This window comes from Glycine max, chromosome 18, assembly GCF_000004515.6.
Source record: "Glycine max cultivar Williams 82 chromosome 18, Glycine_max_v4.0, whole genome shotgun sequence".
Taxonomy (NCBI): Eukaryota; Viridiplantae; Streptophyta; class Magnoliopsida; order Fabales; family Fabaceae; genus Glycine; species Glycine max.
This window is the reverse complement of record NC_038254.2, coordinates 29,394,464-29,414,777: the sequence shown is the minus strand read 5'-3', so window position 1 is coordinate 29,414,777 and position 20,314 is coordinate 29,394,464. Positions and strand designations below refer to the sequence as shown.

At 35.2% G+C, this 20,314-nt stretch overlaps 1 protein-coding gene across 2 annotated transcripts; it reads right to left on the bottom strand.

Moving 5' to 3' along the window:
* Positions 1-1,849: 1,849 nt before the first annotated feature.
* Positions 1,850-17,144, bottom strand: LOC100805729 (uncharacterized). 2 transcript variants are annotated; one of them, NM_001253227.1, is given in 5 exon segments: positions 1,874-2,169; positions 2,341-2,523; positions 3,940-4,037; positions 16,376-16,488; positions 16,794-17,083. In NM_001253227.1, coding segments are annotated over 4 exon segments (537 nt in total). In that variant the 5' UTR covers positions 16,978-17,083; the 3' UTR covers positions 1,874-2,169; positions 2,341-2,381.
* Positions 17,145-20,314: the final 3,170 nt, after the last annotated feature.

The window sequence follows — 20,314 nt, the reverse complement described above, 5'->3', positions numbered from 1 at the left end:
AATGTGTACAAAATACAAGATAACATGTGATGTTATTATTGATCAAGAATGAAAAAATATGCTCTAAACGTATTTTATGAAATAAATTATTTTTTCCATACATCATTCATTAAAAACCTCTATATTTATATAATTTGTAAGAATTTTTTATGTTACTGATTGTCAACGATTTTGTTTTTAATTTAAACAGTAGTGAGTTTCAACATTTACAACTTATCAACTTGTCAATAAATTTCAATTTTCCCTAATACAAAAATAAATATATATGAAGTTATATATAAAAAAAGAAAATAGACTTGATTTATCAGATAATTACATTAAATTTTATATCAATTTAAATTTATTCCTATCAACTTTAAAATAAGAAAAAATGCAACTTTTATTAGATCCGTCAAATTGGGTGATTTAATTAATTTTTTATTCAAAGATAATTGCTATCAACTATAATATATGGAAATTCTATAAAGAAATTATAATATGGAAACTTGAAATTCAATTTTAAATTTCAATATAATGACTCATTAAAATATTATTAATTTGACATAAATATTTTCCTTATTAGGTCTCATTAACTTTAAACAATTTATAGCTAAAAGTTTATTGAAGGAGACAAATTTTTATCCAATTACTATTTTTAGAATTTTTAACAATGCATTAATGTTATTTTTATTCTCAATAATAATTTACTCATTTGAAAAAATAGTTTATTCAAATCCACTTAATATTAATAGGCATTTAAAAACAGTAAAATTTATACGTAATATGCATTTTCTTATTAAAAGTGAAACAAAAAATTCTTATTAATAGTAATAGGTAATTAATAGGTAATACCTTTAATTTGTCTACAACATTTTATTTTTAAAAATTCATTTTAATCTTTTATTAAAACTTAAGTACATTATTGTATTGGTATAAATTATTTTAGTTCATTTAATTTGTTAGAAAATACTTTTTAAAATAATTTGTTAGAAAATATAAACCAATAATTAACAAAAACTAAACATTAAGGTATTGTTTGAGTTAGTTTTAAGTTTTGAGTTTCAATTTTTTTATAAAAAAAATTAGTTTTTAATTTTTGAATTTAAGAAGGAATTAAATTAATTTTAATTATTATTAGTAATTTTCCTTTCCAGTATCTTTAACCATAATCAAATATATTTACTTAATTTCCATATTTGATTTGATTATATAATTTTTGTTATATGGTTAAATGAAATTCAAATTATTGTTAATAGTGATTTTCCATTTTAGAATATTCATTTTATGAAGTATGGAAATTAAAATCACAGTTTTTTTTTATAAATATTAATATTAATTTTTCAAATAAAATAAAATTTGGAATTTGAATCAAAATTTTTATTATGTAATTTTAAAGAGAATCAATCTTTAATATTAATTTCATTATAGCATAATAGTGCCAATATTTTAATATTAATTCCATTTTTTTGATATCAAAGAAGAAATTCAATTACCATTATCAAAAAAGAAAATAAAAGAAATAGGAAGGAAGTGATAAGGTAAATGAAGCCAACCTATAAAGCCTTATATAAGACAAAATATGGATATGGAAAGGAAGTGATTATTCAATATTAGAGATAGTTTAAATAGAAGAGTAAATATTCATTTCTCCAAATTAAATACATTAAATACCAAAATCGTAAAAGATATTGAAAAAAAATTAATAAAAGGATCTAAATATATCATTAATAATACTTATTTGAATCATTTTCCATCATTTCCTTAATTATTCAATTAATCACTGATCATACAAATTAATAAAAACACATTCTTTTATTACACTTAACGTCACCTAACACTTGACAATTGAACAAGCTGTAAAAAAACCTTGTAAAAAGGAAGTTATCAACATTTATGGTAATTGGTAAACATTAATGTTAAATCCAAAATCGTTATAGCCAACTCCATCATTCGAAACAGATTTTGTACATTTATCCATTGTTTTCTGATTGACTATGATAAGAATGATGAGGAGGGACATATATCAGAAACCAAACTAATTACTCAGCAACAGCATCAGTGATACATTTGTGAAGTTTTTGGATTCGTGATTTGATTGTCGGGCATCTTAAACTTTTAAAATGAAGAAATAGCTTGCCTCTATAACCAAGAACCGCCATGAGAAGTTTCCAAGGATTCCACACCATTTATCTGTCAGCAAAATTATGTCAAGAATCAAGGAACAATGTCAATAGCTACAGATTGACAGCAAATACTTGAGACTAACTTCAGAACAATATCATGATATCAACTCAAGGAATGCATTTTCAAACTTGCAACGCTATAGTCCCTTCAACGCTGAAGAAATTAATAGTTTAATACCTGTTCCATTCATGCCACCAACCAATGTTAGTGTTTTTATTCTATGAGGGCGGTAGAGGCTCAATAAAGTTTTCATGATTTGCTTCTGCCATTTCAACTTCATACGGATTGTTATCTGAAGATTTCTCATCTTCCACTGCCATCTGTTTCAGTTTCTCCCGTTGTATGTCACGAAGCTCATATCTGATTAGCAGCAATGAAGGGGTGTCATATTTCATCAAAGTATGTCTTGGACATTTTTCCTTCTCCCCCTCTTTTTGTTGATTTGGTGTCCATGCATGTGTCAGTATATGCATTGTGATTGTGTGCATGCACAAAATATGGGGAGCGGAAGAACATACAAAGATAGCACAATTCTCAAAGCAGCTACTATCTTTTAGATTACATTTATCTTTACATCATCTTGTATTTATTATTACATAGAAACTTATGATTCTGATTGATATTTAATTACCTAATAATCAGTAATTGATTAATATGTACTCAATACTGATTCTGATTTCGCCATTATAAATAAAGATGAGATGTAATCATCTAAGACACACAGCATTACAGAGTAAAATACTGGTATACTATCTATGATATAATTAGCAAAAACCTTAGAGTGCGTTTGGATAGAGAATTTTAACTGAGGAAAGTAATTCATCAGAGATCGTTTGGATGTTTTTTGTGAAAAATTTAAATTTTTGAAATTTTAAAATAGAATTTTGAACAACTAAAAATGTGGAATTTCAATTTCCTTCTAAAAGATGAGAAATTGAAATTCTCTTCTTGATAGAAGAATCTTCCAAAACGATCGCGTATTTCCTTTATAACCTTCATCCTCTCTTCCACCTGAAAGTTCTCAAAATTTTTGTAATCTAAAATTCATTATTTGGATGTTTTTTGTGAAGAATTTAAATTTTTGGAATTTTAAAATAGAATTTTAAACAACTAAAAATGTGGAATTTCAATTTCCTTCTAAAAGGTGAGAAATTGAAATTCTCTTCTTGATAGAAGAATTTTCCAAATCGTTCGCGTATTTCCTTTATAACTTTAATCCTCTCTTCCACCTGAAAGTTCTCGAAATCTCATTCTCAAACTCACGACTCTTCCCTCACACCGATGATCCTCTTCAAGAAACACCGTCTGAGCTTGCAGAGCATCGATCAGGTGTGGGCGTAGGGGGTACGTAGAACTGCACCCGCTAGTCAGGGGAGCAGTCGTCGTTACCTATCACGCAGCGAAAGTGCTTGCCGGCACAAAGGGCTTGGGCCATACCTTGCGCTGTTGACTGAATGTTGTGGTCGGGTGTAGTAATGTACATCATCGTGTCTCGATTTCCCTGCGACAACTCCCCATGCTGCATTGGTATTCTTCTCTTTGAAAACACACCAATCATATCTTCTTTTCTCTTTGCATTCATTTTCTTTCACACTCACAATTTTAATTTTTTTTATCCAAACACAATTTTGAAAATAAAAGAATTTCAATTGAAATATTTGAAATTCTTAAAATTTAAAAAATTTTAAATTCTATTCATCCAAACACACTCTTAGAGAATTTTAGTTTTACTCATTTGTAAATAATCATACAACAACAAGAATTTGTAAGACTTACTCAAGAACATGGCTCCTAGCAAGCTTAAAGTAAATTTTCCAGAATTGACTTTCCTTCAAATGGCGAGGACACAGTACATATCTCAGTTGAGACATTTCCTGGAATATAACCAAAACCCATAATATTATTATTACAGACAATTTAATGCTAATACCTAAATTTAACCAATTTTCTTAATAAGCATAAAGCAACCAACAATGTCTTATAAATAGGGATGAAGAGAGTATTGTTTAGAATAAAGTCACATCACAAAGTTATTAATAAGATACACTAAAAACATTAAATGCACATGCAAATAGGCTAACATATGCCAGTGACACTGACACCACTCATTAAAAAAACTATTTAGCGAGAGTTTACATAATTCCAAATGCATATAAACAGAGACATATACCTTATCAGCAAACATCTCTGTGTGAGAAGTTTATCAAAAGCATAAAATGTGTGGCAATAATTTCAAGCCTTTGTTGATGCCTACAGATTGCAGGTAATGACTATGAAGAAATACTGACAAGTGACAACCACTAAAATTTAGTGACTTCAGAACATCAATGCAAAAACAGTAACCAAATCAAAGATGACTGTTGGGGATGGTGAAATACCCATATAAATTACTATTAATGCCCTCACTAACGGTCACTCTATGCATCACTTGTATCATATGAAGCACGAAGATAGACAATTCCCCTTTTTGTTTGTAAATAAAAGATTTCATTAACATGGTAAGAAGATAAAGAAAAGGCAGGTGGAGGTAAACCATTTAACTTCCTATTGAACTGAAAAACTATGCAAAGCAAATCATGTTTGTTAGGAATCTCCTTTTGAGATTGGAATACTGAAATCCTAACAAAGAAAACTCTCACTCACACAAGAATAGAATACTAAAACTTCCTCTTTATTGAACACAAAACCAAGAGTACAATAGAACCAAGGTAAACAAGTTTACCCCCAAAAGGAGCACTCTCCTTTTCTCACTAGAACTCCCAATTAAAATGATTTTCCAAAAAGATCCCCTCCCATCTACAACAGAGGGACTATATAAAGGAATACATTCTTCCTAACAGACCTAATAACAAACTGCAACAGATTCCTATCAAAGGTTAAATAACAAACTAATAACAGATATAACAAACTCCTAATCAATTACAAGTATTTGTCCCTCTATATCCTATATTGGACTTTTTCTTCCTTCTATAATAAACTTGTAGAGGTTTATCATAGTTAGAGTGCATCCCGAAATCATTCCCAACAATACTCCCTTCCTCATAAACAACCTTGCCCTCAAGGTTGAAATCTGGAAACTGATTTCTGATGGAGAAGATGTCTTCCCAAGTAGCTTCCTCCAGGAGTTTTCCTTGCCACTGGACCAACACCTGGGAGATTTCTGTCCCTGAGAGATTGACGGTTCTAGTACCCAAAATCTGGAAAGGCTGGTAAATCTCTGTTGTGCCTTGCAATTCTGTTGGAAGTTCAAGTTCAACTGGATGGTGCACTGCTGCCTTCTTAAGCTGGGATACATGGAATATTGGGTGTATCCGAGCCTGCTCTAGAAGTTGTAATTTGATGGCTACAGCTCCAATTTGTTTTAATACCAAATAAGGTCCATAATACTTGGCAGCTAGTTTAGGATGTATCTTGGTAGGCATGGAAATTTGTCTATGAGGCCTGATTCTGAGATAAACCCAATCTCCTAGCTGAATTTGAGAGATTTTCCTATGCACATTTGCATAATGAGCCATCTGATTTTGTGCTTTCTGTAAATGAAATTTGAGCTGCTTCAAAGCCTCATCTCTGTCTATGAGGTCTTGTGCAACAACTTCCACTAACGTTTCTCCAGGAACAAACCTAGCCAAAGAAGGTGGTGGCCTCCCATAAACCACTTCAAATGGTGTGCAGTGTGCAGCCCCTTGAAAGCTGGTATTATACCAGTATTCAGCCCAAGGTATGAATCCTGCCCAGGATTTTGGCTGCTCGGAACAAAAACACCTGAGATAAGTCTCCAAGGTTCTGTTAAGGACCTCTGTTTGTCTATCAGACTCATGATGGTAGGCTGTACTCATGTTCAAAGTAGTTCCCTGTAATCTGAAAAGTTCCTGCCAAAAATGACTCATGAAGGTGGGATCCCTGTCACTAACAATGGAGATTGGCAATCCATGTAATCTGATGATTTCTTTAACAAAAATCTTGGCTATGGACCTAGCAGTATATGGGTATTTGATCAAAATGAAATGTCCATATTTACTCAACCTATCCACTACTACAAGCACAACATCAAAGCCTTTTGATTTAGGAAGAAGTCCCACAATGGTTGCAGTAACCCTGCTAGAGAAGAAGCCTGATATTTACTCATTTGACACACATGGCAGGCTGCTACAAAATTAGTGATTGTCCCCTTCATGTCAATCCAGAAAAGGGATTGAGCCATCCTTCTATAAGTTCTGTAGATACCTGAATGCCCACCTATAGGAGAAGTATGGAATTTCTGGAGGAGTTTAGGGATCCATGTTGAATCTGTTAATAAAACTAACCTGCCTTTATAGTATAGTCTGTCTTGCTCCAAGGTATATTGAGGATGTGAGTTAGGGTCTACTTTTAAGTCCTCTAGACTTTGGGCTAAGACAAGATCCTTCTTAACTTCTTCATCAAATTCTGCAATGTCAGGCCAGAAAGGCCTTGCTATTCCTTGTAGTTCCTTATCTTCATCCCTCCTAGACAATGCCTCGACAACTCTATTTGAAGCCCCAACCTTGTACACAATTTCAAAACTCATACCCCAACAATTTTGCCAACCAGTTTTGTTGATTCTGAGTTGTTATTCTTTGTTCCAAGAGGTACCTTAGACTCTTCTGATCAGTAAACACAGAGAATTTCTTACCTGAGAGATAAGGCCTCCAGTGTTGAATTGCTAGAACTAGGGCCATCAATTCCTTTTCATAAACTGATTTAGTGAGTGTTGAATCTGCCAAAGCCTTGCTGAAATAAGCAATAGGCCTTTTTTCTTGAGTTAACACAGCCCCTACTCCCTTTCTCGATGCATCACATTCTATGGAGAATTTTTTTAAGAAATCTGGCATTGATAGTACAGGAGCTGTGGTGACAGCCTGCTCCAACTGGGTAAAGGCCTCAGTACTTTTACTAGTCCACTTGAAATTTTCCTTCTTCGATAAATCAGTTAGGGGTCGAGCTATTTGTCCATAGTTGCAAATGAATCTTCTATGTACCCAGTAAGTCCCAAAAACCCTCTCAAAGCTTTAAGAGTCTTGGGTAAGGGCCACTGCAGAATAGCTTCAATCTTTTGGGGATCCATTGATACCCCATCCTTAGAGATAATATGTTCAAAGTATCCTATCTTAGTTTTTCCAAAAGTACACTTCTACTTATTGACAAAGAAAGAGTGTTCTAATAATCTGGCCAGCACTTGTCTCAAGTGCTTTAAATGATCCTCCCATGTTTTGCTATAAACCAAAATACCATCAAAGAAAACCAAGGCATACCTTCGAAGAAAAGGCTTAAGGGTGGCATTCATAGCACATTGGAAAGTTGCTGGAGCATTTGTTAATCCAAATGGCATTACTAGAGATTCGTAATACCCTTGACGAGTTCTGAAAGCTGTTTTTGGAATGTCTGGCTCGTGCATTCTTATTTGGTGATATCCAGCCCTTATATCTATTTTGGAGAAATACACAGTTCCACTTAGTTCATCCAACAATTCCTTTATCACTGGAATGAGGAATTTGTCTCGTATTGTAGCTTTGTTTAGAGTCCGGTAGTCCACGCAAAACCTCCAACTTCCATCTTCTTCTTGACCAAGATAATTGGACTGGAATATGGGTTGTTGCTAGGTCTAATGATTCCTGAAGCCAACATCTCAACTACCTAGGTTTCTATCTCATTTTTCTGCAAGTGGGGATAACGATAAGGCCTTACATTAATTGGATCTGTCCCAGCTTTAATTGGAATTCGGTGATCTATCCCTCTAGGAGGTGGCAACCCTTTTGGTTCATGAAAAACTGTTGCAAATTCAGATAATACCCCCTGTAATTTTCTGGTTTGGTCTGCTGTCAGCCCTTCCTCTTCTATATTACTTTTCTCCACAACCCAGAGTATAGACATTATGTCTACTTCTGCCTTGGCAAGTTTCTTAAGTGCCTTGGAAGAAATCATTGCCTTGGACATTCTAGGATCTCCTTGTATGATCATATTCTATCCTTGATGAATGAAGGACATGCTTAGGGTCTGCCAATTTGCTTTAATTTCCCCCAAAGTGGCCAACCAGGCCACACCAAGAATCAAGTCAACTCCTCCTAAGTCAAACAAAAAGAAATCTCCTTCCATCATATACGGCCCTAGTTGCACCTTCAGGTTCTTGCAGCAACCCTGAGTAGATTTTCTATTCCCATCCCCTAATCTTACATAATAGGGTTTGGTTGATTCGAGCTTGAGTCCCAATTTGCTGGATACAAAATTGTGACTTGCTTCACTGTCTATCAAGATCAACACTTCTTGCCCCTGCAATTCACCTTTTAACTTCATAGTTTGAGGTTGTGTCAATCCTCTTGCTGAACATACTGAAAGATCCATCCATTGACATTCCACATCAGGAGCTTCCTCTCTCTTTTCCTCATGTTCGTTCTCCTCTTCCATTCTTGAAATCTCTCCATTATCATCTTTCTGCTCATCCTCGGCCAAGATTAACACCCTCATGATTTTTTCGGGACAGCGGTGACCTGGTCCAAAAGCATTTCCACAATGATAACACCTTCCTTTGTCTCTCCTCTTGACATACTCAGCATAAGGAATGGTTCGAGTTCCCTTGCTTCTAGAGAAACTTGGTTTGGCCACTAAAGACATGGATCCTTGTGAATTCCGAGTCCCACCGTTGGACGCTTGGGCACTATTTGCACCTCCAAACGCCCCTGCACGAGGTATAACTCCACCGCCACCTTGGTACCTAAAACTCGAACTCGCACCTCGTCCTTGTGTGTTCCCATAGCCTCGCATCTGTTTCATTGCTTCTTCAACGTCACATGCTACCTCCATGGCTCGTGTGAGGTCCCTAGGATCATGTGGGCAAACTAGACTTCTAATATCTTGGCGCACACCAGCCAAGAAATACCCCAAGATTTGATCCTCCACACTAGGTTTGGCTTGAGCAACCAGAAGCTCAAATTCTGGAACATACTCCTCGACTCCTCCGATTTGTCTTAGAGAAGCCAGTCTTTCATATACCGTTCCTCTCCCATTTCCTCCAAACCTTCTTATCAAAGCGTCTGAGAATTCTTTCCAAGATGGATTCTTGGATTTTAGACGCCAGTACTGCAACCAGTGTACTGCATTCCCCTCCATACTAATGAATGCTAGCCTTAACCTCTCTTAGGGTTTAACTTGCTACACCTCAAAGAATTTTTCAGCTCTGGCCAGCCACCCCAATGGATCATGACCTTCGAAAGTGGGTAATTCTACTTTCTTGACCCAAGAACGAAGAGGCACATCCTCATCTTCCTCAGTTTTGCCACTCTCCTCCTCTAACTCCCAAGGCTTTTCATTCTTGTTCACAAAATGGTCTCCCACTACTGAAGGTGTTTTCTTGTTCATTTGTAACAACAAATCTTTGATGAAATCTATATCTGTCTTCATCTCTATCAACTTCTCCCCAGGTACATCAATTGCCTTCTCCAACGATCCAACCCAATTCTCCTTTGTGATGATGTTATATCCGGCAGGTCGGACCAATTTGTTAGGAATCTCCTTCTGAGATTGGAATACTAAAATCCTAACAAACAAAACTCTCCCTCACAGAAGAATAGAATACTGAAACTTCCACTTTATTGAACAAAGAACCAAGAGCACAATAGAACCAAGGTAAACAAGTTTACCCCCAAAAGGAGCACTCTCCTTTTCTCACTGGAACTCCCAGTTAAAATGATTTTCCAAAAAGATCCCCTCCCATCTACAACAGAGGGACTATATAAAGAAATACATTCTTCCTAACAGACCTAATAACAAACTGTAACAGATTGCTATCAAAAGCTAAATAAGAAACTAATAATAGATATAACAAACTCTTAATCAGTTACAAAAAGGACCCCGTCAATTACAAGTATTTGCCCCTTTATAACCTATATTGGACCCTTTCTTCCTTCTATAATAAACCTGTAGAGGTTTATCATAGTTAGAGTGCATCCCGAAATCATTCCCAACAATGTCAAACAAGATAATAGCATAATTTCCTTAATTATAATTTATTAACAGTTTAACACTTGCTAATGTAGTCCATCTAGCCGATGCCATCTAGTAGAAAAAGGCTTGCTTGTTTTCGTTGTTGTTATTTGTTACAAGGGAGGTCCTGGGACCAGGTGCTAGTATAGCACATCCACAAAGACTTAGTCCCCTTTTTTTTTTTGCTCGGCAAAGATAACTTATATATATATATATATATATATATAATCAAGTACCAGAGGTACAGTGAATACATGTAGTTAAAACTCCAGGCAGATGGTTCCAAAATCAGACTATATTCAGTCTCGACAAGAACCAATAGCTGGGCAAATACATTGTTAAAACGCTACCCATTCCTGTACTTTCTACCCCCGCCTAATAAACAAAAGCCAATGACATGTTAGACATATTGCAAACCTTCCTCCATCGTTCATGTATGGGAATTTGTAGGAGATTTCAAGATTTCAACATATTGCACTTAATCCTACTCTTAATATTTTTGCAAAGGGCAGAGCTAATTAGAAAAGTTGGAAATAAAACCCAAAACAACATAGACATCAAGTAACTAGTTCTTTCACAAATCATTCATTCTGAAAAAGTTCATAATCATTATTCCAGGATAAAAAATGAGCCTGACATGCTAATACAGCCACGTCTACATCCTTTGAAAAGCTATTCATTAGGTTTTAAAATATCAAACAACCTTTGCGTTTGTTCTCAAATAAGGGGTCAAATGTAAGCACAATATATCCCAGGATAGGAAATGGGAGAAAACAAATCAAACAAGTTTGTTAACAGTCACAAACTGGAATTCTGGTCCCATGAGTGCATTTTCTTGGGATACTCAACTTCTCATAAAGGCTATAAGAGTCTATCCCCTTCAGGAAGGTCGCTTATCTCAAAAGATGTGGTCTTTAATGAACTCAGATTTCCTTATAAAGAGTTGTTTGACATCACTCCTAACCCCAATCCAACCCCTTCACCATCTACTCATTTTTCTCCCACCTCTATTCCCATTATTCCTACTGTTCAGATTCCCACTTCGGTATCCCCACAGAGCCCTTCATCCAATTCCCTTGAGTCTCATCATTCTCCTGTTTCTGGTCCCTCAAATGTTCCTGCACGGTCCTCTGAGGCTGTCCCTAATGCTTCTGAACATTCTGCACAGTCCTCTGAGGCTGTTCCTAATGCTTCTGAACCTCCCAGTGATAATTCTGATCCTCACATCCAGTTTCTCCACCCTTACACACTTCTCCCACTCCATCACATCATGTCTCGCCTTCCTCAGATTCCACTTCCTCATCTTCCAATTATGTTTCTCCTCGCTCTAAACCTCCTAACACTCATTCAACGCAAACCAGATCCAAGTCTGGAATTCACCAACCCAGAATTCATCCATCACTGTTTCTGACTTATTGGGAACCTAAAGGTGTTAAGCAAGCTTGGGCTGACCCCAACTGGTTAGAAACTATGCAACAAGAGTATACAACACTTGTGAAAAATAATACTTGGGATTTAGTTCCCCTTCCTCCTAACAGAAAACCAATTGGCTGTAAGTGGGTGTTTGAGTTAAAGAGAATGCAGATGGATCGATTAACAGATATAAAGCTAGACTAGTAGCTAAGGGATTTCATCAAGTTCAAGGGTTTGATTTTCATGAGACTTTTTCTCCAGTGGTGAAACCTGTCACCATTAGACTCATCATCACTCTAGCCATCACTAATCATTGGGATCTTTTTCAGCTAGATGTGAATAATGCATTCCTTCATGGAATTCTTGAGGAAACAGTATATATGATTCAACCTCCATGATTTGAACAGTCTAATACCTCACTGGTTTGCAGGTTAAGTAAAACTCTGTATGGGATTTGTAGCAAGCAAGTGTGGTCCCTCTTTGTTTGTTTACAAGTCAAACTCTCACACTATATATCTTCTAGCCTGCGTTGATGACATTGTCATCACTGGAAGCTCATCTCAGTTAGTGCAGCAGCTTACATCCAAACTCAATTCCAGTTTCTCGCTCAAGCAACTTGGCAAGTTGGACTTATTTTCTGGGTATTGAAGTCAGGACTTTGAAAGACTATTCTCTAGTGCTTACTCAGAGTAAATACATAAGGAATCTTCTTCAGAAAACCAAAATGACTAATGCTCAGCTCATTTCTTCTCCCAAGGTCACCAACTGCAAGTTAACTAAATCTGGGGCAGATTTATTCTCTGATCCTACATTCTACAGATTTGTGATTGGAGCCTTGCAATACACCACAATTACCAGACCAGAGAGATCAGGTTAGCAGTCAAAAAGGTTTGTTAGTTTATGTCAAACCCTTTGGAACAACATTGGGTGGCAGTTAAACGGATTTTAAGATACTTAAAGGGCACAGTGTCTCATGGTTTATGAAAGGATTGGGAGTGTGGCCTTAGAAGTAGGATGGTCCAAAATATGGAGGGTGTATGCTAGGAGAAACAAGGGTGAGAAAAGGAAAGGTGAGGTGGCAGTTGGCATAACAGAATTGCCAAAGGTGTGAGAGGGGATCTGAGGGTATTTAGGGAAGGTTTGATGAGTGAGAAGGGGTATCTGGAAATTTAGAAAATTCAGTTATGGACAGATGGCTGTAGCCTCTCTGTAGGAATGTAGCTCTGTGGAAGTAGGATTCTTATCCTCTGTATTCTCTTTTGTCGGCAAATAATAATTACATTCCATCATTTACTGTTTCACTATCATTTCTGTGTTTTGGTCCCTAACAGTTTATAATTAAAGTCTGCTGTTTTGGGTCACCCTTTCCCTATAAGAGCCCTTTGTGATGCTGACTGGGCATCCGAATTTGATGATAGACGATCCACCTCTGGTGCAGCCGTTTTCTTGTGTCCAAATCTCATTTCATGGTGGTCCTGCAAGCAGCAAGTAGTGGCCAGGTCCAGCACAGAGGCAGAATACAGAAGTTAGGCACAAACTTCAGCAGAAATACTTTTGGATTCAAACTCTGCAAACAGAACTGGGTGTTCCTTCACCACAGCAACAGTTTTTTGTGATAATCAAAGTGTTGTTGCACTAGCTCATAATCCAGTTCTTCACAATAGAACCTAGCATATGGTGATAGATGTCTTTTTTGTTCGAGAAAGGATCCTAGCAAAGCAACTAGTCATTCAGCACAATCCTGCACTTGACCAGTGGGCAGATGTTTTGGCAAAACCTTTACTACCACTCGGTTTATGTACTTAAGAGGCAAACCCAATGTGATTTAGTCTCTTCCAAGCACTCAACCACCTCGAGTTTGAGGGGAGTATTAGAGTATGTAAGTGCAGCAGTTATTCAACTGCTAGCACCGTGTAGTTATAGAGTGTTAGTTCTGTTTTGACTTTTGACAGCTGTCTCAACAACAATTCTGTCTATATAAACTCATCCATACCATTCTATTACTTGTTAATGAAATCCCATTTTCATCTCCTTTAGAATTCTAATACAGGGGAATAAATTCAGTTCCCCTCCTTTTCCATTTTTTTTTCTTTTTTTTCTTTTCAAACAAAGAACTTTTCATGAATTGGGAAAGACTAAGATAATAAAAACTTATTAAATATAATACTAATACATTAATTGTCCTGTGCAACATATTGCATTAATAATTGATCATGCTTGCAGCTGCTGAATCTAAATGTGCTCAGTTTTACACACAATCATCTTAACTGACTACAGTACTACAAAATCAATCAACAGCCATAAGTGATGAATTTATTCAATTTATTCCACTTTCCATGAATCTTGTCAAATTATAAAAACTGGATTGTTCAAAATAATGAAGACAAATTGCCCAGTAGCAGGAAAAGGTGGCTCAGTTCTGTTAGTGAAATGTGATACAGATAGTTACATATATCAAAGGAAGTTACAATGTAAATTTTCATTTTGTTTCTTTTTTTTAAGGTAGAAAATATTATCAAAGATTCAAAACCAGTATGTCACAGGTGGAGGGCCTAAATAGAAGAGTCTCATTGGGAAGAGCTTGTGGATCTAGTGTCTTGGTGAAGCTGTGCCTGGGTAGAAGGAATGGGAAGGTGGTGGTGTGAGAAGATATGGGAAGAAGGGTTGTTGTTTTGAGTAGCGACATTGAGGGTCTCTCTTGTGAAGTCACATTGGATTAACAAACTCTAATCACTAATAATGGGTTAATTCAATTTTAAGAAACATTATAACCCTTATTTATCAGCTTAAACTTAAAGCATTCAATAAAGTACGTATTTGGTAATATGAAATAGTATCAGAATTCAGAGGGATGACTTTCACCAAGTACAGATGCAAAAGGATATAAGAATTTCATAGGAGAGAAAAGAGGTACACACTGAAAAAATAAGGGATGCTTTAAAGGTAATAGAAAGCAAACAAAAAAGAAAAGCAAAATAAGTGAAAAAATAGAGAAGGTTAAAAGGAACTTTCCAGTCTCCTCACATCAGATAAATAGAAACCCTCTCGAAGAGATAGGTAGAAAAGAACATTCTCAGCTTTTTTCGCTCAAATATACAACTGAGTGCTTCCCTATCATATCCAGTTATGCTTTTGGTTGATAATTGAAGTTCAGTTACCAAATTAGAAATTGAAAATTGACACTCTGCATTCACCAACCAACATAGATCTATAAGGATAATAGTGTCACTTCTTCTTTGCTTTTGTTATTGCTCTTAAAATATTTTCAACAGTAGAAGAAAAACAGGCACACAAAAGGCAGAAATAATACCAACAGGAAACCACACACCAGACTGTCTCAGAGTGCGAAATTGCTTCATTTGCTGCCTCAACCTTTTAGACAAATTAGGGGAAATTGATAATTTGAAATTATAAGCACACTTCAGCATTTGAGTTTATAAGCCCTTTTAACTAAGCTTCCTCATTTTCATTCTTATTATATCTACTGTCATGTATCCTTAAGAAAACATCATTATACGCATGATGAATTTTTTCTCATGTTCCATGCTTTTAATGTGCTTATCCAATACATCATGAACTTTTCAAATGGCAAAGTTATGAAATGTATTTCTCTTGTTAGCTGTTAGCTGGATAAAATTTCTTAGCACCGCAAAGTTAGCTATCCACACATTGGCAAGCAAGAGATAAATTATAAAGTAATCTGTTGGGAATGATTTCAGGATGCACTCTAACTATGATAAACCTCTAAAGGTTTATTATAGAAGGAAGAAAGGGTCAAATATAGGATATAAAGGGGCAAATACTTGTAATTGACTGGGTCTTTTTTGTGACTGATTAGGAGTTTGTTATATCTGTTATTAGTTTGTTATTTAGCTTTTGATAGGAATTTGTTACAGTTTGTTATTGGGTTTGTTAGGAAGAATGTATTCCCTTATATAGTCCCTCTGTTGTAGATGGGAGGGGATATTTTGATAATCAATTTAACTGGGAGTTCCAGTGAGAAAAGGAGAGTGCTCCTTTTGGGGGTAAACTTGTTTACCTTGGTTCTATTGTGTTCTTGGTTCTTTGTTCAATAAAGAGTAAGTTTCAGTATTTTATTCTTCTGTGATGGAGAGTTTTCTTTGTTAGGATTTCAGTCTTCCAATCTCAGAAAGAGATTCCTAACATAATCATTAGCTATCATTAACCCAATTGGGAAAAGATACTTATTTAGAATCTAAGGCTACTATAATCATTTGAAGTCAACATAGTCAATTTAAAACACTACCTATTTGTACAAAGACTATGGTCTCATAGCTGGTCCCTGGCTCGAGTAAAGGACCGTTATGTTAGAAACTCGACAGTCAATGTAAAACTTGTTGAAACCCTTAACCTTAGTCACTTACCAAAGACATCACCCAGTGGAATAACACTTTTGCGGTTGTACCTATTTGTATAAATAGTTTATTTTTAAGTAAGGTTCCAAGTTTGAGTCTTGTGAAAAGGAAAAAAAAAAAGTTGCGGGAGACTTTTGTTCCTTCAAATGGGTCCACTTGACTCCACTTAGATTCATCGGGATTGGTCTATCGTAAAAAAAAAAAAAAAAGACTAGTAGTCGACAGGATGGGTACTGAGCAATGTAATGCAAGCAGACTAGAATAACATACATGATTTTATAGATTACATTAAGGAGTACCATCAGCCTTGCAATACTTGGTATACAGACGAAGGTAAAGTTCTCTATTTCCATAAAAGAACACAAGTAGTTTTACTGTTTAATATTTCAACATCACAAGCAAACAAACAAGAATAATTGAAGACAAACCTTGACTCTTGAGAGTACGAGGATTGCATGTTTCTCTTGCCACTGAGAAAGTTCATTTCGAACTTTGGTTGAAGAGGATTGAGTGTCTTCCCCATAACTGCCTTCAACTTCATCTGCAACCAAAACACAGTTAAAATAAAATAAAATAAACTTTGTATAAAAAAATAGATAAATGAAAAATAGCACCGTATCATTATTGGGTTTCCCTACGAAGAGTGAGAAACCAATGCTTCCAATTCCAAGCAATCTATGATTACTATTTACTTAGTATTAGTATAGGAATTAAAGAAATTTATATAATCTGGGGTGAATGGGAAAACACAGGCAATCAAAATTACGAAAATCGGAAATTAAAAAACGGAACCCATAAATCGCACTATTTTCGTTCAGCAAGGGGACAGATACTAAAAGAGAAAACCTTGGAGAGGGAAATTCTTAAAGGTGTCAAGGGTGAAGGTCTTGATGTGGTTGATGAGTTCCTCGGTAATCCCGTATATGCTTTCTTCTAGGTGTTGCTGTACTTCGGAGTTGGACTGCGTTTGGATATTTGGGGTTTTGCTATTCCTTGAACCCCTAGATAGGCCGCGTCTAAGCCAATCCATGACTCTTACACTAGAGAGTATACAGAAAAAGGTGACACTCACCACACTACTATTGAGCTGTTATGGTTGAAGTAATCTCGTTCTCTCTTGAAATCAAGAAAAAAAATGATGAGAAAATGGATCCTAACTGTGATATGCTTGTAGAATTAATACTATAAATTTTAAACAGAAGAAAAAAGAAAGACTTTCACAATAGAAAAAATACTGAATTGATTAATATTCAATTTATTTTTATTCTGGTTCTCTATTACATGACTTCTTATTTATAGGAAAGTAGAAAAACAAGTAATAAAAAATAAATTCTAATCTTATGAACTAAAGATAAAATCCTAATAAAGAAAACACATCTTAATAAAATATAAATAAAATAAATCCAAAGATAAAATAAAGTCCTAATAAAGAAAACAAATCTTAATAAGATATGATCATCATATGTCCTAAAAAATAATGAATGTCATATGTCTTGTCTTAGTCAATGTATCTTCTATCCATAGCAAAGGATTTGACATAATTTGGCCTTGACAGGTTTAGATCACTATGTACGTGTTGAAGAATTTAGTATTCGACTTCCTCTTCCTCCCTTCAAAGCACCCTTTTGAACTTTTACCAAATTTTCTCATCCCAACTACATCAGTTTCATATCATTATGTACAACACATATTTTAAAGATCTCAATCTTCGGCTTCCCTTTTCTCCTTTCCAAGTTAGTATTATGAACTTTTACCAAGTTTGCCTATCACAACTACATCCTAATAGCCAAACTTTCATTTTGGCTTTTGAGAAATTGTGTGAATGGTTGGGATTAGGCTATTCAAATCATGGAGGTTGAATCATATATATTGTTTCCTCAAGAATTCCATTAAAGAATGCATTATTCACATCTAGCTAGAAAAAATCCCAATGATTAGTGATGGCTAGAGTGATGATGAGTATAATGGTGACAGGTTTCACCACTAGAGAAAATGTCTCATAAAAATCAAACCCTTGAACTTGATGAAATCCCTTAGCTACTAGTCTAGCTTTATATATGTCAATTGATCCATCTGCATTCTTTTTAACTCAAACACCCACTTACAACCAATTAGTTATTTGTTAACGAGAAACGGGAACTAAATTCCAAGTATTATTTTTCATGAGTGTTTTATACTCTTGTTCCATAGCTTCTAACTAGTTAGGGTCAGCCAAAGCTTGCTTAGCATGTTTAGGATCCCAATAAGTCAGAAATAGTGATGGATGAATTTTGGGTTGGGGAATTCTAGACTTGGATCTGGTTTTGTGTTGAATGAATGTTAAGAGGTTTAAAGGGAGGGATCTTGGCTTTTGAGAAATTATGTGGATGGTTGGGATTGGAGTTTCAACAAAAAACTTTTCTATGCAGATCGTATCACAAAAAAAATATGAATCGAACATAATCAATACTTAATCAATCCTTTCTTACACACGATCCTTCATTAACATCCTTTCTTTCACAATCAATAAACTTGAATCTTTAAATCTTTGATAAAAAAAAATTGAATAAGTTGATTAAACCTTAAATGAGTGAAAGATATGAACAAGAGAAAAAGACACAATCTTTTATATTGGTTCACTCTCTATTTCTAGAGAAGCTGAGCTAGTTATCTAATCCACAACTTGAATTAGATTTCCACTATGCATCAAGAATTCTTAGAAGCAATCATAATCAATCTACAATTCTCACCCCAAAAAAAGAGACTAAGGCATCCAACACTAGGACCCTCTGTGAATATAAGCCTAACAAAACCCTATTCTTAGCCCAAACTAGTTTATCATATTCTAACATGTCGTAAGCAATTCACGCATAAACACAAGACAGTGTAAAAACCATACACATGAAAAAACCAAGTAGGAGAGATACAACCTGACCAATTTTTCCACAAAAACCTTGTTGAATTGAAAAGTTGATCTTTTTTTACTCAAAAGACATAACTCACTTTCAAGAAAAGATCTTCCAAATCAAAAGATTAAGAAGTTATGAGTTACTATAAAGCTCTTTTCTTCTCTTCTCTCATTCACTATTGAAAGCACGAAATCTTGCTCATTTTGAGGCTAAGAAGTAATTTTCGTGATGTAATGATAATCATCTCTTGATTTTCAGATTATTTAGATGCGAACACCAACTGGTTATATATAGAGAAAACAGTTATAACCACCTGTAATCGATTATTTCAACGAATTAATCGATTAGATTATCCAAGTGATCGAGTAAAGTGTTCATCCAACATCTGGAAAACAACTCAAGAACAATTTAATCGATTAGATGACCTAAGTAATTGATTAAAGTGTTCTTTTTTCACCCTTGAACACTCAAATGAGAGAGAAGTAATCAATTAATCCACCTGGTAATTAATTTATCACAACCTACCCTTCGACGGGAGGGCGACGCGAGGGCTCACTGGTGCGTCTTCCAAGAAAGGAAGATGTGCGGAGTTGCCACCAACGTTTATTCGAGGAAAACGTCGGAAAAATCGGAAAAGACGTGGTCTACGAACTTTAAGTGTGAAAGGTTCGGGAGTTGTATTTACGCACAGGGAAGGTATTAGCACTCACGCGCCCGTCACAAGGGACGACAGCCTTTAATCAAGTGTGCAAATATGACTTCAATTTGTTTTATTTCCCTTTTACGTTTTTATGTCTTTTTATGCCTTTTTGTATTTTTTATCTTTTTGTGGTCGACAAGGGTGTTTCCCTTGCTCCTACGTATTCCTCAATTGCGATAAGGAAATCAAACCTACGTAGTTCTTCGAGAACTAAACGTTGGTTAAGTTGTCTTTATCCTTTTTTGCAAGATATATTTTAACTGAACAAAAGGTCATTTAAGGCGTTGGACCATTAAACGATCTTTTGATTTTGAAAGGAGAGAAATGTTAAGGTGTTGGACCATTAACGATCTCTTTATTTTTTTTTTTGAAAGGAGAGAAACGTTAAGGCGTTGGACCATTAACGATCTCTTGGGGTGGTCGACAAAAGCGGAGCTTTTGCTCCTACGTATCCTCAATTGCGATGAGGAAATCAAACCTACGTAGTTCTTGCAAAAGCGGTAAAGTTACATGTTGATTTTATGCTTTTGAACGGTCCATGTTAACCGATAAAAGCAAAGAGGACCGTTTAAGGCGTTGGACCTTAAAACGGTTTTTAGTGATTTTTGGGACAAAGCTTGATTTGTGAGTTGATTTTAGCCTTAGTTTCACTTTGGTTATTAGTCAATTGATCCAAGGAAACTTCCAAAGAAAAACGCCCGATTGATTTTTTTTGATTATTTTATTCAAAGATATTTTGATTATTTTATTATTATTTTTCAAGATATTTTGATTATTTT

Bases quoted from the DNA above. Each gene is read 5' to 3' on its own strand.
- LOC100805729 (XM_006601763.3), bottom strand. From the start codon at position 16,977: ATGGATTGGCTTAGACGCGGCCTATCTAGGGGTTCAAGGAATAGCAAA. The intron at 16,489-16,793 runs GTTTTCTCTTTT...TTTTGGTTGCAG, and splicing joins TAAGAATTTCCCTCTCCAAG to ATGAAGTTGAAGGCAGTTAT. The intron at 4,038-16,375 runs GTTTGTCTTCAA...GTTATATTCCAG, and splicing joins TCGTACTCTCAAGAGTCAAG to GAAATGTCTCAACTGAGATA.